The sequence below is a fragment of the Argopecten irradians genome, chromosome 12, assembly GCF_041381155.1.
Source record: "Argopecten irradians isolate NY chromosome 12, Ai_NY, whole genome shotgun sequence".
Classification (NCBI taxonomy): domain Eukaryota; kingdom Metazoa; phylum Mollusca; class Bivalvia; order Pectinida; family Pectinidae; genus Argopecten; species Argopecten irradians.
In genome coordinates this window covers 7,552,683-7,576,805 of record NC_091145.1, presented here as the reverse complement: position 1 = coordinate 7,576,805, position 24,123 = coordinate 7,552,683, and the positions used below count along the sequence as shown (strand labels likewise).

General features: G+C 33.9%; 1 protein-coding gene across 1 annotated transcript in view; it reads right to left on the bottom strand.

Annotated features, from left to right (window-relative positions):
- Positions 1-24,123, bottom strand: part of LOC138336069 (inositol 1,4,5-trisphosphate receptor-like) — a 125,749-nt gene that overhangs the window by 12,706 nt on the left and 88,920 nt on the right. The window contains exons 28-49 of the mRNA XM_069285354.1: positions 23,926-24,021; positions 23,315-23,458; positions 23,017-23,142; positions 22,349-22,549; positions 21,600-21,851; positions 21,036-21,161; positions 20,500-20,628; positions 18,951-18,971; positions 16,642-16,762; positions 15,952-16,127; positions 15,450-15,586; positions 14,636-14,747; positions 13,285-13,332; positions 9,147-9,308; positions 8,569-8,700; positions 7,226-7,427; positions 6,490-6,755; positions 5,747-5,950; positions 4,734-4,831; positions 3,951-3,963; positions 3,763-3,858; positions 2,077-2,139 (exon numbers count right to left, since the gene is read on the bottom strand). Of these exons, the coding sequence (XP_069141455.1) occupies positions 2,077-2,139; positions 3,763-3,858; positions 3,951-3,963; positions 4,734-4,831; positions 5,747-5,950; positions 6,490-6,755; positions 7,226-7,427; positions 8,569-8,700; positions 9,147-9,308; positions 13,285-13,332; positions 14,636-14,747; positions 15,450-15,586; positions 15,952-16,127; positions 16,642-16,762; positions 18,951-18,971; positions 20,500-20,628; positions 21,036-21,161; positions 21,600-21,851; positions 22,349-22,549; positions 23,017-23,142; positions 23,315-23,458; positions 23,926-24,021 (2,925 nt within the window). The remainder of the gene's footprint in view (positions 1-2,076; positions 2,140-3,762; positions 3,859-3,950; positions 3,964-4,733; positions 4,832-5,746; positions 5,951-6,489; positions 6,756-7,225; positions 7,428-8,568; positions 8,701-9,146; positions 9,309-13,284; positions 13,333-14,635; positions 14,748-15,449; positions 15,587-15,951; positions 16,128-16,641; positions 16,763-18,950; positions 18,972-20,499; positions 20,629-21,035; positions 21,162-21,599; positions 21,852-22,348; positions 22,550-23,016; positions 23,143-23,314; positions 23,459-23,925; positions 24,022-24,123) is intronic.

The following is a 24,123-nucleotide window of genomic DNA, read 5'->3' as shown; positions in this document are numbered from 1 at the left end:
CAGTGATACAATGTTATCTACACAACATTTATGGTACTAATAGATCTCTAGGGAAACTTAAAATGTTCTATACTTCACACTTACAGATCTTGAGAGATAATATCAACCACAGGCTAAAGACTACCAACATTTTGAAAGTACTTGTGGCAGTAATGTGGAATAATTACTTGTGCTAGTGTTTGTTTTTAATTTGAAGTTAAAAGATTCCTAGTACAGCAGAACTTTTCCTTTTCTTATGCTGTGATGAAGTTACGGAAAAAAATCTTTTTAAAATGAATTTCAGCAAAGTAAACCAGTATAACATGCTCAGTACATACAGATGATGAAAATAGTCCACATCAGTTTACTTGTCTGATATATTTGTTATATAGAATGTACATCACTTTTCTGTCTTTGCTTATATTTGAGTTATCTCCCCTGTGAAAAAGTATTCATTGTGATGTATTTTGATAGTGAAATTTACATAATGATTGTTTTCTCTGAAAAACTTGTTATGCTTGCAAACAAATGATGTTGTAAGCAATACCTACAAACAAGGGCGGAAGATGGAACTTTAGGATTTTAGTGTTCAGATTCATATTTTCAGAAAATATGAATTATGTCTGTAACGTACAAGAAAATAGAAATCAATTCAATACATTAATTATTATAATACATTTTTTAAATATCAGAAAAAATTACTTGAATGCATATCAAATTGTCTAGTATAAGAGTAAAAAAGAAAATACTGTATTATTGTTTTCCATATGTTCCAGAATTAGAGGGATTATCTACAAATAAGATGGCCCCACCTACTTTCACAAAAATTTCCACAACTGTGGGGATTGTCTGCAAATAAAACCCCCACCCTATGTCCCATTTTACTAGAGGTCAAATTTGATGAGTGAAATAATTATAAACATCACCTGAAATGATTGTAAAATAAATTGATGCATGCCAATCATAAAACATTATTGGTGAGTTAACAGGTGTTTAGGGCGAGATAGAAACAGGACAGCCAACAAAATGTGACAGCTGAAGCATAAATAAGCAGCACATATAAACACCATGGGAACTTAAACTCATTAAAAATATCTTATATTTACTAACAATTATAATCAAAACCCAACCAAAGGAAATAAACTATAAAAAGTTAACATGCATGTTTTAACAGTAAAAATATTTAAAATTCCCCACTACAATCTCCCTTCCACATTACTTGTATTTTGCCTTACCAACCCTCCATCTTAGGTCTCGCTAAGTTACAAACAATACAATGTCATAATTATGTTAAAGCTGAATTAATAAGAATAAGAAATTAATTAATTAAAAAATCTTTTGTTGTTTTAAATAATAAGCATCCATATGTTACATAACTTGGCAATTTTACAAATTTAACCCTGTGTGTAGCATAGTGAGCTGATAACTATGGCAACCAAAAGTTTGGAAAATAAATCCTTCTTGCGCATCTACATATGGTTTTAAACAAAGAGGTGAAGTTTCATAGAAATTAGTCGAGCAGTTTATTGTTTAAAAGTAGTTGTCAGAAGATTTGCGAACGACAGACATATCCAGACTTGGTGATTCCAGTAAACCCAAACAACTTTGTTGCAGGAATGTAATGATAGATACAAATTATGATGTACTTAATGTATCGTTAATGCGTAAAACAAGGGGAAACATTTTATCATTTCTTAAATAATGTTTTCAAGTTCTATATATGTGCATCTTTTAATTGTCAGAAGAAAAAAATGAAAAATGGAGAATAAAAAATAAAAATAAATGAAATAACATAAAAATAAATGACAATAAAAGTGATGATTATACACAATCATATCCTAACAAAAACAACTAAATCTACACATGTCATTATAGCATAGGAACACCAGATTTTCTAAAAGCAATACATTCTTCACATCTTATGGCAAAAGAAAAAGTGATAGTCAATGAATTTGTCCGACTGACACCGTCTACAAAGTATCAGAAAGGAAAAATAATGTATGAACCACAGGTATAGCGTCTATAATGTATGTACACAGTGGACATGCAAGTCACTACATGCTTAGTCGGATACAACACTTCAATAAGTTATAAAACCTTTCGTAAATCAATAAATCCTGTCTCTAATGCCTGCTTAAAGACATGGCCCAAAGCTTCAACCTGTCAATACAGTATAATCACAACGTCAAATCATGTAGCGTATCATGTAACTTATCCAATTCGCACTATCTGGACAAAATAGTTATGAATTTAGTTGTAAAATTATAATAAACATTTGTCATCCACATTTCAACATTTTTGGGTGACATAAATGCATTAATTCTATTTCCTAACAAGTATTTATAAGGCACTTAATATCCCAAAAGAATTTTACCCATGCAATTTCATAATGACGTATTTCATGAGTGGCAATAACAAGTGATAGTAGCCCCTGCAATATTAATAGTGATAGTAAACCCTTGAATATAGAAAGTGATAGTAACCCCTGGATTATAGACAGTGATAGTAACCCCTGGAATATCGACAGTGATAGTAACCCCTGGAATAACAGTGATATTAACCCCTGGAATAACAGTGATAGTAACCCCTGGAATAACAGTGATAGTAACCCCTGGAATAACAGTGATAGTAACCCCTGGAATATCAACAGTGATAGTTACCCCTTGAATATTGACAGTGACAGTAACCCCTTGAATATAGACAGTGATAGTAACCCCTGGAATATTGAGGAGGGTAACATCATAGTTAAGTTTTGTTTTGAAGAAAGACTTGACACTGAATTTGGGTCCGTCTCTCGGTGGACGTTTCAACACCACTTTTCCAAATATGAAATATGTGGAGGGCAAGGAAAAGCAACTGAAGTCAGGACTAACTGAACAGCTGTGTTGGGAACTTAGAAAAACAGTGATCATGATGCATTTGAATCCTATCACATGCAGATGTGACCCTGTGACCTTCACATTGGCTTCAGCCCACTGCACACCTATGCCCAATCAAACTGCCATAATGATAGTTGGTGATACATATACTTCAGTCTACTAGAGAATTAATCAGATAGAAAATATCACTGTAGAATGGACTTATTCTTCTCTCATACCACACTGATCAAATAATAAATTTGTATAAGACATCTGACCTCAGGATCATGAAACAATCTTAGACTTAAATCTTTGCTTAGTCAATAAAAAAATGATGTTACCTTTTTGTAACATGATCTGTGATTGGCTAAGTATAAACTTAAGACTGTTTCATAATCTTTGAGCCAGATTCTCACATTAACAGATTTTATACATCTTTTACATATACATTATGTTCCTGGCCTCTGCTTAATCTCATTGAAGTAGTAGAGCATAGAGTATGCAGTAGGTTTCAGTCTTGACGAGGTGAAGATGATCTCTTAATTATGGTTTGAGTAAGCATGTTATCAAATAAGCATATATTTTAAGCAAATTCATTTACTGAAATTAAAAGAAAAATAAAAGCTATCTAGTAGGCTTATAAATATTATCATTCTGTCAATAAGAGTTAAAATGTTAAAAGCTATATATGGCAACCCCTTTCAAATTGTTTTAAAACCGATACAGAAATTGGACTATGACAGTATAACTGTACTCTAGCTGTTTATTACACTTCAAATTAATTTGAATTAAATTTCATTTTGATATTTCACTTTCAAACACTTTAAGCAGAAAGGGGCACCATACATACTGTCTACGAAATTTTAATGGTATTTTGAGCAATATTAATTATTAATGAAACTCTTTGAATAAGAAAAAACCTTACCAGCTGTTTACAATTCATGTTGTACAAAATTCTCTCCGCGTTTTCACTATCGTGACGACTTTCCATAACTGCCAGTAAGAGTTTGGAAGCATTGTTCTGTAAAAACAAACAACACTAACACATTACACTTTATACTGTGAATACTGCCCATCAAATATTAAGTTTTATAGCCATTTATTTTTGCAAACCAAAATTTCCAGACTTAGATCTAAAAACGAGAAAATCATATGTTAGCGATTTTAAATTTTTGCGATATGAACTGAAGGGTAGATTTCAATATTTCGCAGATTAAATTTTCCAGATCCTAGCAATATCCCCTGAAATCCTGAAAATATCCCCAGCTATACAGTAGATACCTTTGTACATGACTGCACTTTCTTTCAGCAACAATCTGTCTTAAGCAGCCTTTTTGTGTTTGTCCCGAGCACAGGGACCTGGCACGAAAATTTTTAACCAACAGTATACATATATATATATATTATAGTACAAGGGTTTGACTCGCGGTCGAAAAAAACTGACCTATTTTTTAATACTATTAACCTCTAAAAGCGTGGATTTTGTGATTTTGGCTTGGTTTTTGAGCTACCCATTAGCAACGAGGAGTCGACAGGACATCGATTCCGGACAGGGAAATGTTATAGCAATATTTTTCGTAAATTTTCCGATTCATCAAGCCATAACTTCGTCAATACTTGAATTTGTTCATCAAGCACTCAATGGAAAGATAAATTATTTTCTTTTTCAAGATATAAATCATTGGTGTATAGAGCCCATTTATGTAAAATAATCCTGGTTTAAAAAATAGTCTGTTTTTCCTGACCGCCAAGTTTTACCCTTGATACTATAATATATATTATGTATTACTGTTCGATAAAATTTTTCGTTGCCAGGTCCCTGTGGTCCCATGGACGACTGTATCATACAGTATTAGACTGCATGTCTAGAATTTTGTGTAATACTTACTACTTAACACCAGATCCATGCGGTTCTTGCCAAGTGGGTTGATATCATTAAGGAGGAGGTCGATTATGATATCGATTCCGTTGCTCTCATGCATAGCAATGGCATTCTGAAATTGATAGATATAAATACTATACAGAACTCACTTAATTTGAACTATAATGGTTTTCATGACATGGTCCATTACCTGGTTTTCATGACAAGGTCCTTACCTGGTTTTCATGACAAGGTCCTTACCTGTTTTTCATGACGCCTTAGGTTTTTGAAATGTTAACCTGGTTTTCATGACAAGGTCCTTAACTGGTTTTCATGACAAGGTCCTTACCTGGTTTTCATGACAAGGTCCTTACCTGGTTTTCATGACAAGGTCCTTACCTGGTTTTCATGACATGGTCCTTACGGTTTTCATGACAAGGTCCTTACCTGGTTTTCATGACAAGGTCCTTACCTGGTTTTCATGACAAGGTCCTTACCTGGTTTTCATGACAAGGTCCTTACCTGGTTTTCATGACAAGGTCCTTACCTGGTTTTCATGACAAGGTCCTTACCTGGTTTTCATGACATGGTCCTTACCTGGTTTTCATGACATGGTCCTTACCTGGTTTTCATGACAAGGTCCTTACCTGGTTTTCATGACAAGGTCCTTACCTGGTTTTCATGACAAGGTCCTTACCTGGTTTTCATGACAAGGTCCTTACCTGGTTTTCATGACATGGTCCTTACCTGGTTTTCATGACAAGGTCCTTACCTGGTTTTCATGACAAGGTCCTTACCTGGTTTTCATGACATGGTCCTTACCTGGTTTTCATGACATGGTCCTTACCTGGTTTTTGATGACATGGTCCTTACCTGGTTTTCATGACAAGGTCCTTACCTGGTTTTCATGACAAGGTCCTTACCTGGTTTTCATGACAAGGTCCTTACCTGGTTTTCATGACAAGGTCCTTACCTGGTTTTCATGACATGATCCTTACCTGGTTTTCATGACAAGGTCCTTACCTGGTTTTCATGACATGGTCCTCACCTGGTTTTCATGACATGGTCCCTGGCAGTACTCTGTGAGCGTGGTGAGTGCCTGGTTGATCAGACCAACATTATTTTCGTTGATATAGAGCCCTAACAGTCCCAGACCCCCTGTCGTACTGCCACAGATACAGTCGAGGAACTGTAATGTCTCACACACCAGATTGTAGGGTGTCTTGTTGTTGATTTGGTGCCGCAGGTAATTCTGTAACACAAAATACATTTTATATATCATTAGTTAATCGAGACCTAAACGTCCTATTAACAGCCAGGGTCATGTAAAAACAGGGGGCCAAAGATGGAAAGTAGTAGAGTGAGCAAATAAAACAACTGGTAATTCTGTAACACAAAATATAATCAGTGTGGTGACATTTTAACAGGTCACAAGTGGAATAGAATGTAGTGGGTAACACGAGGTAAAAACAGACAATATCAGTTTGGGGAAGAAATATTCACATAAGGAAATCAAGCTTCATTATAGAAAACTCATTGCTCCTATTTGGGATAAAAATAGAATGCAACTTTGTATGAGATCTTCATACACGGAACTATTATAGCCAATTAAGATTTTTGCTAAAATTTAAAATCCTGAAAATTTATACAAGACCAATCTTTTGTCAAGGTTTTGATAAAGGTTTATAAAGAAAGGCAGCAAAATTATTATTGCCTTCTATACACACTGTATTACAGCCATAAATCAAAGTTGAATACACCAGAGAAAGGGGAGATAACTGGCAGACCAACCTGTAGATCATGGTTATGGTTTTCACAGAGGAGCTGCAAGAATCGGAGAATTGGTTTCATCAGGACGACATGTGGTGTGAGTTTCTTCTCGTCTTTGTTTTTGTTCGGTTTGTCTGCCGACTCCTCTGCAGGGCCATGACCTGACCTTTGACCTTCATCATTATCATATTCACGACCTTGTCTGACTGAGACCTTCACTGCTAGCCGGCTTCCCTTGGCAGAAGACGAACGTTGATTGGCCTCTGATGCATTCTTCTGAAGATGGCCTATTACAACACATTTGTATACTTTTACAATAATACAGGTTTTGCCATATAGAGTTATCTTGATAAGCAGAGGATTCTTTATGGTAGGTGTAAATTTTATCATTATTACCATATAAGCTTAACATAAATCTCTATATCACTATAATTAACATCAAAGTACTGTATTACTCAAATTGTGCAACGAAGCATTTCAACTTGTTCTGTGGAATTTTTTTGAGCAATTTTACAACCCAAACGTGTTATGGTAGATGGATACTTATCCCTCTGTTCGGGGAACAAGTCTGTGATTCACATTACATCATGGTTTGTGTTTTTGCCATCCATATATCCCGTTTATAAACATAAAATGAAAAACACCCCTCTTTTTTTGAAAGTCTACTTCAAATGATTTATATAACAGAACTCCATTTAACCTGAGAAAGACTCCATTTATAAAACCCCAAACAAAATCCCTGTACATTGTCTACTACCTCCATTTCGTCCTGACTTGACGTTGTTGAGCTGTTCGTGAGGCGGCGTATCTTTATGTTCCGTCAGGTGCTTCTCCCCCTCCCCCGTGTTGACGGTCTGTGTTGCCTTGATCTCCTCCTGGGCATTAAACATCTTGGTGTAGAAGACTTTAAAGAACACTTCTGATTGTTTGTCTGATATCAGTCGGTTGTAGATTGATTTCTGTAATAGTAAATAAAATTTAGTAAACAGAAACAGAATGTCATCCATTCATAAATAATTGAAAAGTACAAGAGAGTAAAAATGCTGAACACAGTAGGTTTGCTCTCTAAATTTAACATAGACATACATAAGACCCTTACTGTATACATGTATGTAACATAGACATCTATGACAGGAGACGTTTTCAAAAAGTCAATATTAATATTTAACCTCCAAATATGTTCACTCCGTACATAAAATCGTTGTCTACATATTCATTTCTATTTTGCACAGATAACATTTCAAAAGGTCATTTTCAAATAAATGAGTTGATTTTTTTTTTTTTTTTTTTGGGGGGGGGGGGGGATTATACAGTCAAACATTTACACTAAGTTGATGTGTTGAATTTGACCATTTGAAACTACACAACTGTACTAAAATGGTCTTTATCCTGGTCTTTATCAAGGATCACGTGGACGTGGCCCCTTGTGGGATTTTCTCTGATCCCTTTTTATCAAACGTAATGATAATAGTAATCTGTGTTTTGTTTTATTAGATTTGTTGAATAGGCACTATGTCTACAGAATAGTGTGAGGTACGAGTTGTCTCAAAACAATAACATGCCCTTAGTCGATTGTCAAACTTTTCTTTCGATTGTCACCTCGAAAAGCTGGTATATCTGACATTTCGACCGTGCATGTGATTGCATATAATATCCCCTTTTGATACGTCAGTGTTATGTTTATGGCTACACGAGTCTATCTGATAAAGTATCTTGTGGTTATAACCATTGTTTAAACACTGGGGGTTGATTTAGTGCACATAGCATGTTGGGTCGAAATAACCCGCCGTATACATCAAACGGGCCAAGACATTTCGTACCTGCACACAATAGATGTAAAACAAACATGTAGACGAACACGTTGTGTTAGTGTTATTCCGGACTGAAGAAGGCCCTATAGTGGCTGAATATATATTCCATAGAAATGATTTTGATTTTACTTTGAATTTATTTTGGCCTTTTATTTCGGATTATTAATATACTAGCTTTATACCGTTTTTCCTCATTATGTACTAAAATGAAAGTGGTCTTATTAGGCAGGTGGCCTTTACACAGAGGTGGTCAGTAAAGCAGGTTTGACAGCATAGTTATATAACTTACCTGAATCTCCTCATTGCCACCCTCTAACAGAGCTATACCCAGCTCCACAGTTTCCAGGAAAATTTTGTTGCTAGTGTCCTTGATGATCAGATCAACAATCAAATCACTGGCTCCCTCTTTATCAAGGCGACACTGTTATATAGCAATTCAAAGTTAGAATCAATGCTAAATAAATCAAATATCCATTATGTAGAAATTCCACCCACTATAGCTGCAAGTTTTTTTTCTCTTCAAATTGCTTGTACTGCTGATGGACAATCTAATTTCTGTGTGAACATCTGTTGACGGGTACTAAAATTAACATATAAGTTTTTAATTCACACGGCTAAATTTCGTGCAATCTTGTTACAACTAAATGTTGTATTTTCTATAATCATTTGTGTGCATATCTCAGTAATCTGTTGAGAAATGTAGCTTACAAAAGGTTTTACAGCCCATATGTAAAGTCATTACATTTTTTGAGTAGAGTTTATGTAGGAATGTATCAATGATAGTATTCATATGTACTTAACACATAATTGAAATTTTTTTTTGCCAGAATACAAAGTATATAAAAATATTCCCGTCTGACATTCTACCTGTACATCATGGAGGGTGTTAATACTCTCACTTCCTGACGCACTCTTAGAACTGTCGCTCCCTGACCGACCCTGCTGCGCCTTGTGGCTTCCATCTCGAGGCAGGCGCGGTATCACTTTACCGTAGTAGCGTGTCAGCAGACAGTGTCGAAGTGCCTCGCCCTACAATAGTAAGGTACATTTTTTCTCTAGGGACTCCTATTAACTTATGCCTTGATACAGAACAAAACGTTCTGCTTACTTCAGATTTCAAATAATCTAACCATGTCATCTCCACTAATTAATTTTAGATTTTAGATAGCAACACATCAAATAACCTATTTATGGTCTTACTTCATATCAAATCCTCTGATGCTTTAATTCCTATTTGGAAAGTAGCATTCTTAAGGCTCTAAGACTTTTTTTAAAGATTTTAACAATTTTGAAACTGGATAACGTAATGAAAACAGTGGCTGTTGTCAATGTTGGTGATATTGTAAAGCAGCCATATTAGTGATGATTATCTAGTTTACCTATTAGAGTATCTACAGTATAACATCTATCACCAATTTATCAACATATAAATACAAAATGGATTTTAAATTTCCACTTTCAGCTCTATGAGTATTTATTCTTCCAGCTAGATAATATAAACATCATCTCCAAACTCCAAAAGCTACAAATCAGCACTATATATCTATATCAAACTTTAATCAATTATGATTATTCTAATAATAAAAACACATAATTAAATGGTCATGGATGATTCAACTATAACAGTGAAGCACATCGGTGCTGAGCTAAATATGCAGACTGAAAATGAGTTGCAAAACTTTAAAAAATATGTTTGATCTGAATTACTACTAACCAAAAATTAAGAAAGTTAACAAATTATGATTTTTCCTAAATGTAAATTGTGAAAAGGTGAATATTTAAGCATGAAAAGGCAAAATAATCAAAAATTGCCATAAAAATAAGTTAAATGGTTCCCATTTCCAAACTTTGATCATTCTACAAACAGGAAACTTTATATGGTTTTATATATTAATTTTAAATAATATTATATTTTTTTTCTCTGAGACTCTCTTTTTCTGCTAAAGTAGCTAACAAAATCATTCAATAATACATGTAAATCAGATCAAACAGATTTTTTCCTCAAATTAAATAAAAAAAAGTCCATGCAATTGTAACAAATTGCAAAATAAAATCCATAGCTAATAAACTAAACTGAATCATAATGAAGCTACAACAATCATATTAATCAGGCAAGTTGATAAACCAACAAAATGCAAATACAAAATCATATTAATAAAACAGCTCTCAGTGCACTTGCTGGTCATGATCTATTCATAACTTGTTGACAGCTTAACCACTTTAATTCATTAATCCCTAAAATTTGATAATTGAATGAACTGTTCAAGACGTCCAATATTATTTACAAGATGAGAGTTCACCTGTGTATCCTGGGGTTAATGAATGAAAGGTTGAATTTAATGCTTAATTGTATCATTTAATAGTAAATTAGACATAGACGGGTCCAAAATGACATGACCGTTAGACCTTACCAGTCCACAGGTTTGGACAGATATCTTACACTATAACTTTTAATTACTAATTGCTACAACAGGCCTTACAAAGGAAGACACTACTTCAATGGTCAGTACTGATGGTCATTTGGTCATTTACAGCAAAAGTTTATCATGTAACATGGTTTTAATACTGCCAAGCAAAATGATAGCCTGTTAGTCAGAGATGGGGACTAAATACCAAAGCTGTTAGCCTCAGGATCTCTGGACCAGAGCTCTAAGGATTTAAGATTTAGTGTTCCTGCAGAAAATGTTATGCTACAATTAAAATTAGTAATCTTCTAATAATTTGTTTGTTTCAATTAGCAGCTATAAACAAAACCATGGGCATGCTGGTTTTACATGTGATCTGTCATACTAAACAAGTCCTTCTTATACAACTTCAAATGCAACTCCATATCTTAACATACTGAAATGACCATTTTCATATTAATTTTTATACAATAAATATGATAGAGATAGAACTATGATGATATGGATATACATGTAAAGCAGGATGAAAGCCTGGAAACCAAAGTTTTAGAAAATTTAAGGAAACTGAAACTGAAAAGAAACATAAATATAATAAATGTGAAAGATTAGAGTCTTTAAAGATGACAAGTCAAACAAATAGTCTACACTGGGAGGGAAATGGAACTAAACACCAACATAAAATCTAATTCAGTATTTACTTCTAGCTCTGGTGAAACCAAGATTGTGTTGTATGAGCAAATAATGCCTTTTTGTATTCACATGCTTCTGAATCAATGCTTATTTCAATATGTATGTGTATGCTAAGCTTAAAAACAAAATTTGCACAAAATTAAGTGTTAGTTGGATCAAAATTTCTTTTCTCATATTTTCATCACAATTAGGGTTTTTTTTTTTTTTAAGTTATTCAAAATAGCAGACCAAGAGCCATAAAGTTTTGAGAAAAGAATATATACATATTTTTTTAAATAATTTAATAAAAATAAATTTATGAATGTGGACCGATTAAATTGACAGAACATGCGAGTATATACTAGTCACTGTATGATTACACTGGGTATATAGTGGACTGGCTCTGAATCTCATGTGTTACACCAGAATTGGAAGCGTATTGGTATCCTTGCACACATAGCCTACATTTAATAAACTGATCCACCAAAAATGCTCTACACATGCAGTTATTTTGTGACCTTTGTAGGCGTCCTCAGTCTAGTACGTCCTGAATTTTAATCATTTACAGAATACAGGAATTTTTCATAAGATCTGGCCGTGTACAGTATAGTCGGTTATTTTCACGATCAAAATTTTCGTGATTTGATCTAAAAGTGAGAAAATCTAACATTAGCGATTTTCAAATTTTCGCAATATGCATTTAACATTAGACATCATTAAACCATTTCTCATTATTTTGCGGATTAAATTTTCGCATTCATAGCAATGTCCCTCGAAATCGCAAAAATATCATCCCCGCAAAAATAACTGGCTAAATATGTACAGTATTATATCTTCTAACAAACTTGTCTCTGTCTCAAGCTACCATATAGTACCTGGGTATTTCCACCGAGACAGAATTTTCACGATTTCCCAAGACATCCTTGTGATATTTGATCCGTAAAATATTAAGAAATTTAAATAGTTAAGTAAAGATAAAATCTTGACATTCTAAGGAGCCCTTTGCCTCCACATTAGACTACCTTTTGAAATCCACTTTCCAAAAATTGAAAACCTCTAAACTTTCATTTTCTCATTTTAAGTTATAATCATGAAATTTTTGAACCTCATAATAAATAACCAGTTATACAATATTTCATTTTGTTAAATTTAAAATACTGCGTCATTTCAATACCAGGTTTTCGAGATGCCAAAATGACGTGGGTTAAAAACAATTTACTGTCGATTAGTCCCGTCTTCCGGTGATTATGACGTCACAAAAATATTGTCAAATGATGACGTCATAATCACCAAATGGTGGGACTATGTCTACGGTAAATTGTACTTTACCCACGTCGTTTTCGGATCTTGACCCCCATATTAACTCTATCTTGAAAAGTCAAACTAACAATCATAATATGAACTCTGGAAGACTTTGAATAGAAACATCCTACCAGCGTCATGGTTTATGTCCAGATGAAGTCCTTTGTCTCATCATAAGAACATGTGTTGACTGTCAATATAACTATTGTATGTATAGTAGGTCTAGTTATCAACAGTCTGATTTGTCTCCATCACCATGTTACACATCTACCAAGTCTTTTACCCGTGTATCAGGAAAATTGGAGTCACACTGTAAAACTTTTTTTATATGAAATGATTCAGTTCTAATTTCAACATACATTACTGGCATTTTGTATTCATGATATCTCAACTAGATTAAATTAACCTCATTTGGAGTCTTTCAGTCAAACATTTTGTGTAAGATCAACCAGGCAAAAGAAAACAGAGATGATCGGTTTAGGATCACCAGAATACTCAGACAGTCAGAAGCAGAGAGTGCTGATGGCGATATGAGATGTGTATATCTACTAATTATACTTGGTTGATGTGTGTGTGGTATAGAATTGTCGTGTTGGTCACTGTTAATACACAGGTTCTGGATAGCTTACCCTTCTGTGGTCATCAAGATCCTTTTTACCCAAAGCCTTCACATCCACCTTGAGTAAGCCATAGTAAACAAGAAGTGATAAGGGTCAAATGGGGCTCAAATGGGGGAAGGGGGTCATACAGGGGTCAATCCTGGGGTCAATTAGTGCAGCTAGCCAAAACCATCAAGGTAGCATGGTCAATTATGGAAAATGATTCATAGAGGTTAACTACCGTTGAGTTTATTATAATTATCATGTTACTTATCCAAAAGGCATCAACAAAAATGGTTAAGGGTTAAGTAACTATGCTTCAAATAACTTCATTTAACATTATGTTGGAAAAAAGAAATATTGTAAGATTCAAACAAATTAGTGCAAGAAAGCTATGAGAAACCAGGGTGACCTTTGAACTTTTTTACCTTTGCCCTATTCTCATCATTAAAACACATGTTACAGTTGATTAGAACATCCAAAATGAAATTTTATGTTATATATTGTATTACATTAATTGAAGAAACTCAAATTGATGTCAAATTTCGAGATACAGGTTAATAATTCTAAGAAAACAATTGGGTTTTTAATGTCATAGTTGCAAATTGATGGGTACATTTCTATGATAGATGAATCAATGTGAAGAGGATGTGTTTATATACCAGCTACACCAAAGCCTTTCCTAAATAAACGCTGCAACAGGATACACATTCCTTATCAAAATATTCCAAACAGGTGGGAACTTAGAGGTGCCATCAGCACTATAGATATGATGGTAGTGATCATAGTGGTAACATACAGAAAGATGTGCTCCTCTTACAGGGGAGGTACCAGTACACAAATGTGTCCTACAGGGAGGTCTACTGTCACATATGGATTCCATATTTAACTCAATACTGCATTCAAAGAAAGCTAGTTTACATTGTGAAACAAAGATTATTCTGGAATTTAGCTTACAACAATCTAAGAACAATTATTCTAAATCAAGAATATTGTGAAATATGATGTGATAGAGGATACAGAGAGAAAAAGTCTCCAAGTTAAAAAGGACACAAGAATTTGGGGTTTTTTTCTATAAAGAGATGTACCACATAAATGAATCTCAAATATCTATTTACAAACTATGATGTTGGAGAAATATTCCAGAACAGTCTCCATCTATGTTCCAATGTGAGTCACACTTATCTGACCAAACATTTATAATGTGAAACAGCTATCTGTAGACACACCAAATATCATCCTGGATTATGCAAATCAGCCATAACTGCAGTAGATCTTCCCTATTGAAGCCACATCATCCTGAACAAACCACAACTCCAGGTCATTATCCCTACTACATACAGAAGATGTAACTGATACAGTGTGCAGAAGTAGAGCATACCTTGTCTCCGTATTCGTTGTCGATCGTCATCATCTCCCGGAGAGTCTGCAACACCTTTATACATAACTTATCTTCTTTTTCTTCCAGTAAGCACTCGGTATGCTTTATCAACCTGTTCATGAAACAGACACATATTCCTAATAAATCTTCTCAATCAATATTTTTTTAATTTTCATTTAATTCAACAGTAAGGGTCGCTATTGCCAAGTGGTTAAAATGTCCCAACATAATACAACAAGCCCTCCACCACTTTGTCACGAGTTTGAAACATGTGTGGGGTAGTTGCCAGGTACTGACTGTTGGTTGGTGGTTTTTCTCCAGGCACTCTGGCTTTCTTCCATCTATCAAACCTAGCATATCCTTAAATGATATTGGCTGTTAATAGGATGTTAAACTATCAATCCAATACAACAGTAACAACTTGAATTAAAACTAATCATCCCACAGCAAGTTTAATTATCACTATGAAAATTTGTTTCCATTTTTTGTATTTTTTGAACTTTGGATCTATAGAAAATAATTCTACCAGCATTTTTAGTGGTAAAGAAAGCCTGAATGAAGATAGAGAATGATCAGCTAACAGAAACTTGCTGAGTTACTATGGTAACCCATAAACCTCTGTGCTGATATACCACTGCAGCTGCCATGCACCAATTTTTTTTTTTTTTTTGTATTGCATGAAAACTTAATTTCCACATTAGAACATTTTACTTCAGTAAGCATTTGAGAGTAAAAGAATTAAACTGAAACAGTAAATCTATCAAAAATACTTTCGACATTTTTGAACAAGATGTTGAAGAGATTCTCCTGTTACCTAGATATGAATCCTCCAATTTCACACTGTGTGCCTGGAGGGAAAAGCTGTTCAGGACAGTGAAGAACATCAACAAGGACAGACAACTCTGCCTGAACCAAAGGCCGCAGCTGATCTTCCAGCAGGTCCACAATTTCCTGATAGTCAAAAATAATTGATTATCTGAATTTGTTTTCAATATAAATTAATAAGAGACAGAAAGATGCAGTTTTCGTTTGTTCAACTAACAAGAAGCATTCATTGGTAAAATATGGCCAAAGAAATTTTCTCTCAGAACCATCTTAAAATCCATGGAACTCAGTCAATATGTGAAAAATTCTCCAAAATGGCATATCATTTTTTTTTCAGTGAGTATGTGTTACTGACTTTGAAGAAGGTATTAACTTACAGGTGTTAAAATCTGATTTAACTGTCCACAGGACTCATTATTTGTATTAAGAACTTGTTACCCGATGCCAAATCCAATTGCTTTTTATTTGCTACAAAATCTCTTGAACTTTACCTGCAATCCCTCTATGATATTGCGGTAGTCTCGGGAGATAGATGGAATGGATTCTCTCTTCATCAGCCCTACAGTTTTCCACCTCATAGCTGTATTTTGTGTCTTCTGATTTTTCTCAAACAGTAGATTAACCTGACTGTCTAAATCCACAGGGATAGCTATTCCCCTCATCTTAGCTGTAATGTAAATTTTATAATTTATATGACAGCTCATTATCTAGAAGACTGCAGATTATTCACTTCACGCAGGTTATTCATATCAATGGACAGACACTTTATCCTGCATGCCACTAGTCCCCTGTTACAAGTTTAAGAGATATCTTCAGACTCTTCAATTCATCATAATTTTTGCAAGGGATCAATATAAGAGATTATGATAATTATGAATTATAGAGAATATACATGTGAGCTAGACTGAGAAACATTGTAAAATTCTTTAACTGCCTTATCAGGTTTTTTTTCTCAAAAAAAAAACAGCTTTAGGAAAGTGCAAAAACAAAATAAAGAACATTCATTAAACAGTAAACAAAACAAATGCTCTTGAAGCAAATTATTTATTAACAGTTTCTTGAATTAAATTCTTCAAGAACAGTTTGATTCAAGATTGTTCTTGTATAGTGACTGTCCAGTTCATGGTATGATTAAACTAAATTGTTAACCCATTTATACATTACTTTGGGTAGAGCCTCACCTATGTCTGCCAATGTTTTAATGCAGGTCTCCACATGGAATTTCTGTATACCGGACAGCCATTTGCAGTGGGATACACGGAATGCTCCCTGGAGTAGTCGCACAAACACTGGCTGTCGGGACTAATTACAACAAAAAATGGCATATGTAAATACAAATGATAACTCAACTAATCAGCAGGGAAAATGATATGTGCAAATATATAAAACATTAACTACATCACTTGTATACTAAAATTTCATGTTCTTTTGACAATTAACAGACATTATAAAAGCTGTAAAAGAAACAAGTTTATAAATATAAAGTCTAGTTACCTTGAAAACTTTATCATTATTAAATATCAACAAAATCAACATTTTTCAGTTGTTATGTCTAGCAATCTTGCTCCAATTTTAATGAACATAGCTGGTTGACTACGTACTTCACAGACAAAAAGTTATCTGAATGAAGCACCCGAGACATCCTAACGCAACCACACTGTATAGTGCACAACATAGTGATGAAAAATAGTAATCATATTCTGTCTTTGTATATGACAGAGTTACCTCCCATTGTGGGTAGGTATTAATTGTGATGTCATTGTTTTCTGAGCAAATCTAATGCAGTTTTCTCTGAAATGTATGACTTTATGCTCACAAAAACATGATGTCACAATCAATACCTACTACAAGGCAAGATAACTCTGCAATATACAAATACAGAATATTATGAAGTTAACTGCTAATTGACTTTGAACTTGTCAGTAGCAAAATTTCCAGATTCGTCCAAAGAAACAAAATGTATGAATGCTTTCAAAAAATTACCCAATTCACAAATAAATGATGTGGCGATGACTTTTATCATTATCAATTGATTTCTTAATAGTATCTATAATCCATTATACACCTTTTTCACACCAAAGTTCTGATAAAAAAATATGAAATATTTTATAGAAACAAAAAAACAAAAAGGACCAGAAAACTACACTACATAATTGTAACATGAAAAATAGATGAAATCAATTACAACAACAAAGCAATTTTTGATTTGCTAGAAAAATATATAACACATTAAAAAGAAGCAACTTGTCAATAAAAAAAAAAATCATAAAAAAGCATTACTCTGCTGGTTTGCCAATGTGTGACCTTGGCTTCAATAAGGCTTAAGTAAATTCATATAAATATACTAATTTGATAAATCTATAATTTCATTTAAAAATGCAAATCCGATAACAAGGTACAATGTTCCAAATGAATGAAACTAGATATGAATATATTCTTTAAATTGGACATAACTAAATGAGCTCTGGGAACCAGTAATATTCACTGGTATCAATTTTTTACCTCTAAATCAATATTAAATCTTTTAAAGGTTTCTAAGGTTGGCAAACTCCAAAACCTACTGGATTACTCCATGCCTAGCCTATGAATATATGACCAAGATAACATTCTACCAAAGCTTGGGTGTCGACAGATGCAGTTAATCACATGACGGCCATGTGTTAAATAACGACCTCTAATACTACAATATAATGGGCTTGACCGACACAATAAACAATCACGGATGACATAAACGTGTAGTTAAGTGGACATCAACTTAAATTGAGAGCGCACTATATGCACTATCAAAAACCTTTCAAAACACTGCTTTTATGTCCTTATCAGTCAAAAAGCTTTGTATAATAATTCCATTTCTAACTTGATAAACTTCTCTAACATAAGATTTTTCTGACACTAACAAACCAGTCAAAGTACAAAATGTAAAGATAGTATCAGACAATAATGGGTTAGAGAGTCAATACACCCGGTCCCTGTAAATGAGTGATCAACATTAAATATACACATATTCTAAATGTTTTCATGTAAAGATATCCATGTATCCAGATGCACACTTCAAGTTTATTGATTTAAAAAAGTTACATGTTACATCAATGAGCAAACAGGTCTCATCCATATTTCAATTTTAAAATTGGTATTAATTAATCTATTAATTAATTTATCAATTAATTAAACAGTATTATAGAATAACAATTACTGCTTTAGTCACCTGTGGTTTTATTCAGTTTTTTGGGTTTTTTTTCTGTTTGCCTTTATTTTTTTTAACAATGTTAAAGCAGACAAAACAAATTATGAAGATAAAACTTTGGTGTTAAATTCGAAAATTTTAACAGCACACAACACACGGTAGTTAAGGTCTCCTGTTAAGACCATCAACACAGGTTATCTCTCAACCAACATAGGGCAACATTTAAATTGTTCTTAACACTCGGCATCAATAATTAATTTCAAACTGACATTCATGGACACGTATCCTGAAACAAGGGTATATAACCTTAAGTTTCATGTTGTACTCCTGTAATCCAAAAACATACAAAATGGACGTATTAAAATCTAAAAGAGAGTTAAAAGGCGGAGGGGAAAACAAAATAATTCGTAATCGGGAGATTATATATATTGGATGTATAATGCAAAAGTGATGCTGGACCACACAACATTGTGACAAATCAGGCAGACTTACTTTGTTCTACAAAAAGAACAGAAAAAACACAGTGGGTTAAATTAGTTACTTTATAAATGGCTGGGTATATCTTACTGTATGATTGGCTGGGTATCATAATCTTTCTGTATGGTTGGGTATATCAGAAACACTTTTAGTTAACGAGTATCTATACTGTATCAACAACTTGCGAATTACTCATCCTTTTAGCTTCCGATATTTGCTGTTGTCACTTGATCAACTCCATTTATTGAATTTCTACTAAATATTTTATCATGAAGGTATTGCACCCAATACATATTATCTAAATCTTGTCCTGATAATTGAAGGATATTTTACCTACTGCATTCGACCCAATAAGCGCCCAGGGCGCTTAAAAAATTGGGGGTGCTTAATAGAAAAAAAATATGGACTAGCCCCTTCATAGAATTATTCTACGAAGTAAGCCATAAATCAATATGCAAAAGAGATCTTTAAGGAAACCAATATAAGGATACATTTTCAGTCTGTATTTAATTCGAAGTAAGTGAAATTGAAGCCAAAAAAGGGGGAGGGGCGTTTATAGGGATGGGGGCATTAATTGGATCAAATACAATATTGACCTTATGCTTGTAAAAAATCAGGTGAGAATGTAGATATCTGAAATTGTCTTTTCTTTATATTCAGTACAGTTTCATAACAACTGATTCAGTGAGTAGTCACATCATTTCTTTACAGTAATAACAAAATATGTGTGTGTGTATCTCTAAATATCTCATAACTTAACGGTGAATAAAAGATTGACTTTAACAGCTTTGTAATATATATCATGCAAAAGTAATAGGTTAGAAGTGCATATTAACCGAGCATTGTCTGGAAAAGTAAAGAAACTTTATCTAAACATTATATTCAGGTGCCACACCCAGGTTTTGTTAACAAAAAATATGAATCTGCCTATAATTATACAAAAAAGATTCTACAACGTCTATTAGGAAATCATAAAATATGTGTAACATTTGGTAGCATGTTTTTAAATAAAATGCAAAATCACACTGTACTGGTCATCAGACTAATAAATGCCAGCCCAGAAAATCACTACATTATATAAATATATATCATATATCACGACTTTTAGTGTAATATGCCATATCAATTTCATTAGAGTTTAATATTCTAGTGGGTATTATTTCATGCTGGCACACCATCTTTATAATCAGTATGGTAATTAATCCGTTAAGTTTGCATTTTTGTTGTGATAAGAGATGATATTCTCCTATTTGTTTTACATATCAATCATTCCGTCATGACCTAGATTTTAGTATTAATATAATGTTTCTCTGTAATATCTTCAGGAAAGCATAGCGGATGAATGTTTCCAAATAGATAAGAATACAAGATATTATACCTGTAGGTGGGTAGTTTGGTCGGAGAACGGTGAGCTGAAGAAAGTATGGATAACGTTCATCACTATCTCTGTTACGTAACTCTCCAATACTGTGTCAGCATGGCGTCGGTCATGGGTGGCTGTCGACACCTAGTAATGGAGGATACAAGCAATCAATGAAGGTAATGATTCAACAAATATTTCTTATGTAATATGTCTTAAGATATTGCTTCGACTTACTAAAAAGTATGTTTTACTTAAAGACTATTATAATATTGTTAAACAAACAACTATTTAAAATTCACTGGCTTCACAAGTGAAGGAAAGTCAATTGTTTATTAACTGAACATATTTTTGACTTCTCAAAACCCTGAGCTAGAGGCGTAGATTTAGAACACTGGTGCTTCTTGACCAATTTACTAGCATGACATCAACCACCTGGAGGGGTCAGTATGTATATGTTGTATAATCTTAAAACTTTTCTATACTAAAGGTGACAATGTATATGGTTTCACAGCAATGAAGATGTCTTATTGATATAAACATGACAAACATACTGTGCCCATGTCGGTGAGGAAGTTCTCGAAGAGTGTCCACATGTGGTTACTGGTGTAGATTTCCTTCATCTCCACCTCGGTGTCAATGTAACAGTGGTTCAGGAAGTTAATGTACGCATTCTTCACCTGTAACACCAATTGAAATGACAAATTATTTCATGCCATCAGTTGTAATATCATATATTGATAATGAATAGCAGTTTATTACCACTTTACAGAAGACTTTTAGTTACATCTAAATAGAGACGCCCCATGAACAGATACACAATTTTACAATTTGTAATGTCCCCAACCATCATATGAAATCAAAACAGGAAGAAATGGGCATATTAGTAACATCATATCACTCTGTTTAAAGCGGCAGTTAAAAACGAAAGACAATTTTTCAGTTTAGATAGCTACTGATGACCCATGAAGAGATACACAATACAAATTACAACTAAAAATGTTCCCTATCTCTGTATGAAATCAAAACAAGACAGGATGGACATAAGTAACATGATGTCCCTCCATTTCATGTTGGGAGATAAAAACTCTCCGAAACATTCTATGTATAAAGTTTACCTCTGGAATACAGTCCTTGTCAGTGACGACCCTGACAATATCGTCGAGGGGGAGAAGGGAGTGACATTTGATCTCTGTGTACACATTCTTGCCCTCTGTACACAAGGCTAGAAGCTGTACCAAGTTTATGTGGTAGACCAGAGGACTCATTTGGTCCGTCCTGTACCGCTCGGACTTCATCAGATCCAGAAACGTTGTAAAGGAAGTCCGGTCATTGTAAAACAGCAACACCTCCTCACCAGCATTTACCAACTGTTATGGACACAAAAACATGATTTGGTTAGATTTATGCATTTCTTTTAAGTAATTAAAGGATTTTAACGTATTTTTGTACAAAGACCTCTAGAAAAAAATACTATGTTCAGGCTTGATATGATATTTTACAAAAAAAAAGTTTATTATGGATTAAGTACATGCATGAAGTGTTGATAGAAGCTGTTGTATTCAATATTTAATGAAATCAAATGGTGTTTTTTTCTGTTCTTAATTGATAGAAATTGATTTGTGAATGCACATGTGCTTCATTTACGTTAGATTGTATCGAGCTAAACAGATTTAAATCTGTACATGGAGTAAGTAAGTGATACATCAAAGGATGAAAATTAGTTGATAGTTACTTTGAAATTAAAATTATATTATACCTTTGTTTGGTAAACAGCGATTAATCAAAGTTACTGGTGCCTAGTTTGTGTAAATAGTTTATAGTTTAACTGTATGGTTGTGACTTTGTCCCTAAAATTATAACTGACCTCAGCCATAACGAGATCCTGACATTTCTTGATGTACTCTCCCTCTGTTTTGACAAGTGTCTGTAGAAACTTGAGGTACGGCACATGTCTGCCATGGGTCTCGATACAGTGAACAAAATGCTGAATTACTCGATCTTGTACCTCTGTACACAGGTTTAGATTGTCCTGGAATATTGCCTGCATGGTTCGGGCCTCCAATAGCTATAAAATGTATGGAAATATTATAAAACATTTTTCCTAAGTTGGTATGGGTAGCATAAATACAAGAGGCCCAAAAGGCTGAAAATCATTGGAATTGTGTTAAAACATTCTTAACTTGGAGGAAAATGTATATTTTTTCTAAAAGTGATAACATTAAAATGAGCCTTTCTTTCTCTGTCAGTATTGCTTGTATCTAAACCAGAATGCAAAAAAAAAGGATTTACAGGCCAAGAGAGATAACTATTAAGTTAATTAGTCTATTTGACCTCTGATCATGAATGAAGATCAAGGTCATTCATTTGAACAAACTTGGTAACACTATCCCAGCATGCTACAGGCCCAATATCAAATCACTAGGCCTGCTAGTTATTTACAAGTAGCCATATAAAATTTTTAGCCTATATGACTCCTGTGACCTTGAAGTTATACATATCCCTAAGGGTGAGGCAGATACTAAGTTACATTACCCCTGGGGTAAGGAAGAGGTCAAGGCTCTGATGTAAGAGACCCTGGTTCTGTGGGTTATTCAAGCAGAAACTCTGTAGGAACTCATGGGCCAGGCGCATAATCTCGTGCATCCGTGTATCCTCATTCTGTAATTCAAAATACAGACTTGAATTTCACATAAAAAACTGCTTCTATGAAAATTTTTTCAGAAAATATAAATTCAATCCCAAACTACATAATGGTGTTATCAGAAGATTTTTTGAAATTATAATTACTGACCATTGAGGTCAACAGTCTAAGTTTAATCTATTTTTTAACCTGCTCATATGGTATCTGGAGGAGCTCCAGTATGGCGGAGTGAGCACTCATGTTTCTGAGTAGGCGTTGTTCATGTCGGCGAGCTTTCTTCACTCCAGGTTCACTTGTGTGCTGAACACATAACTTTGTCAGTCTTTGTAAAATCTGTAAAAAAGTATTAACAAAACAATTCATGAAACAACAAAATTTGAATTAACAAATTACCATACAAATGACTGAACCAACCTGTAGCATGTACACGGTACTTACATCAACATTATCCTGACTTACAAGGCGACATGATACATTCGCTTAATTCAAACACTAGTGGACCCTTTGAGTTTGTATTAACCGAGTTCCACTGTATGTGATATAACCACTAAACCTAAAATTTTTAACTTTAATTTCAATTTGTGTTACTGTCATTACAATCAAACCTGTCAATAAAGACTACTCAAGGGACAAAGAAAAATGTTCTTTATAGACAAGTGATCTTTATACACAAGTCAAATGTTTAAAACCTAATCATTTGAGACCCAAAGAAAGTGTTCTTATCAGCAAGTGGTCTTTATATAGATGTTGCTGCTAGAGCATTTTTACTGTATTTTTCTCTAACCCTAATGTCACCCTACCTCTTTGATACGTTTGTAGTTTTTGCTAGCTTGTTCATCTATCGTCGGTCCCAGTTCTGCCAGATCTATCGCAGAGCCTTGGTCCTTAGATATGTTCTAAACATAAGCAAAATTGAAATAATTGCAATGAGTAACTTTACGTTTCAAGTTTCATTTGATCAACTTGTTCACCTTTCAAAACTTTTGTTGATGTTTTTC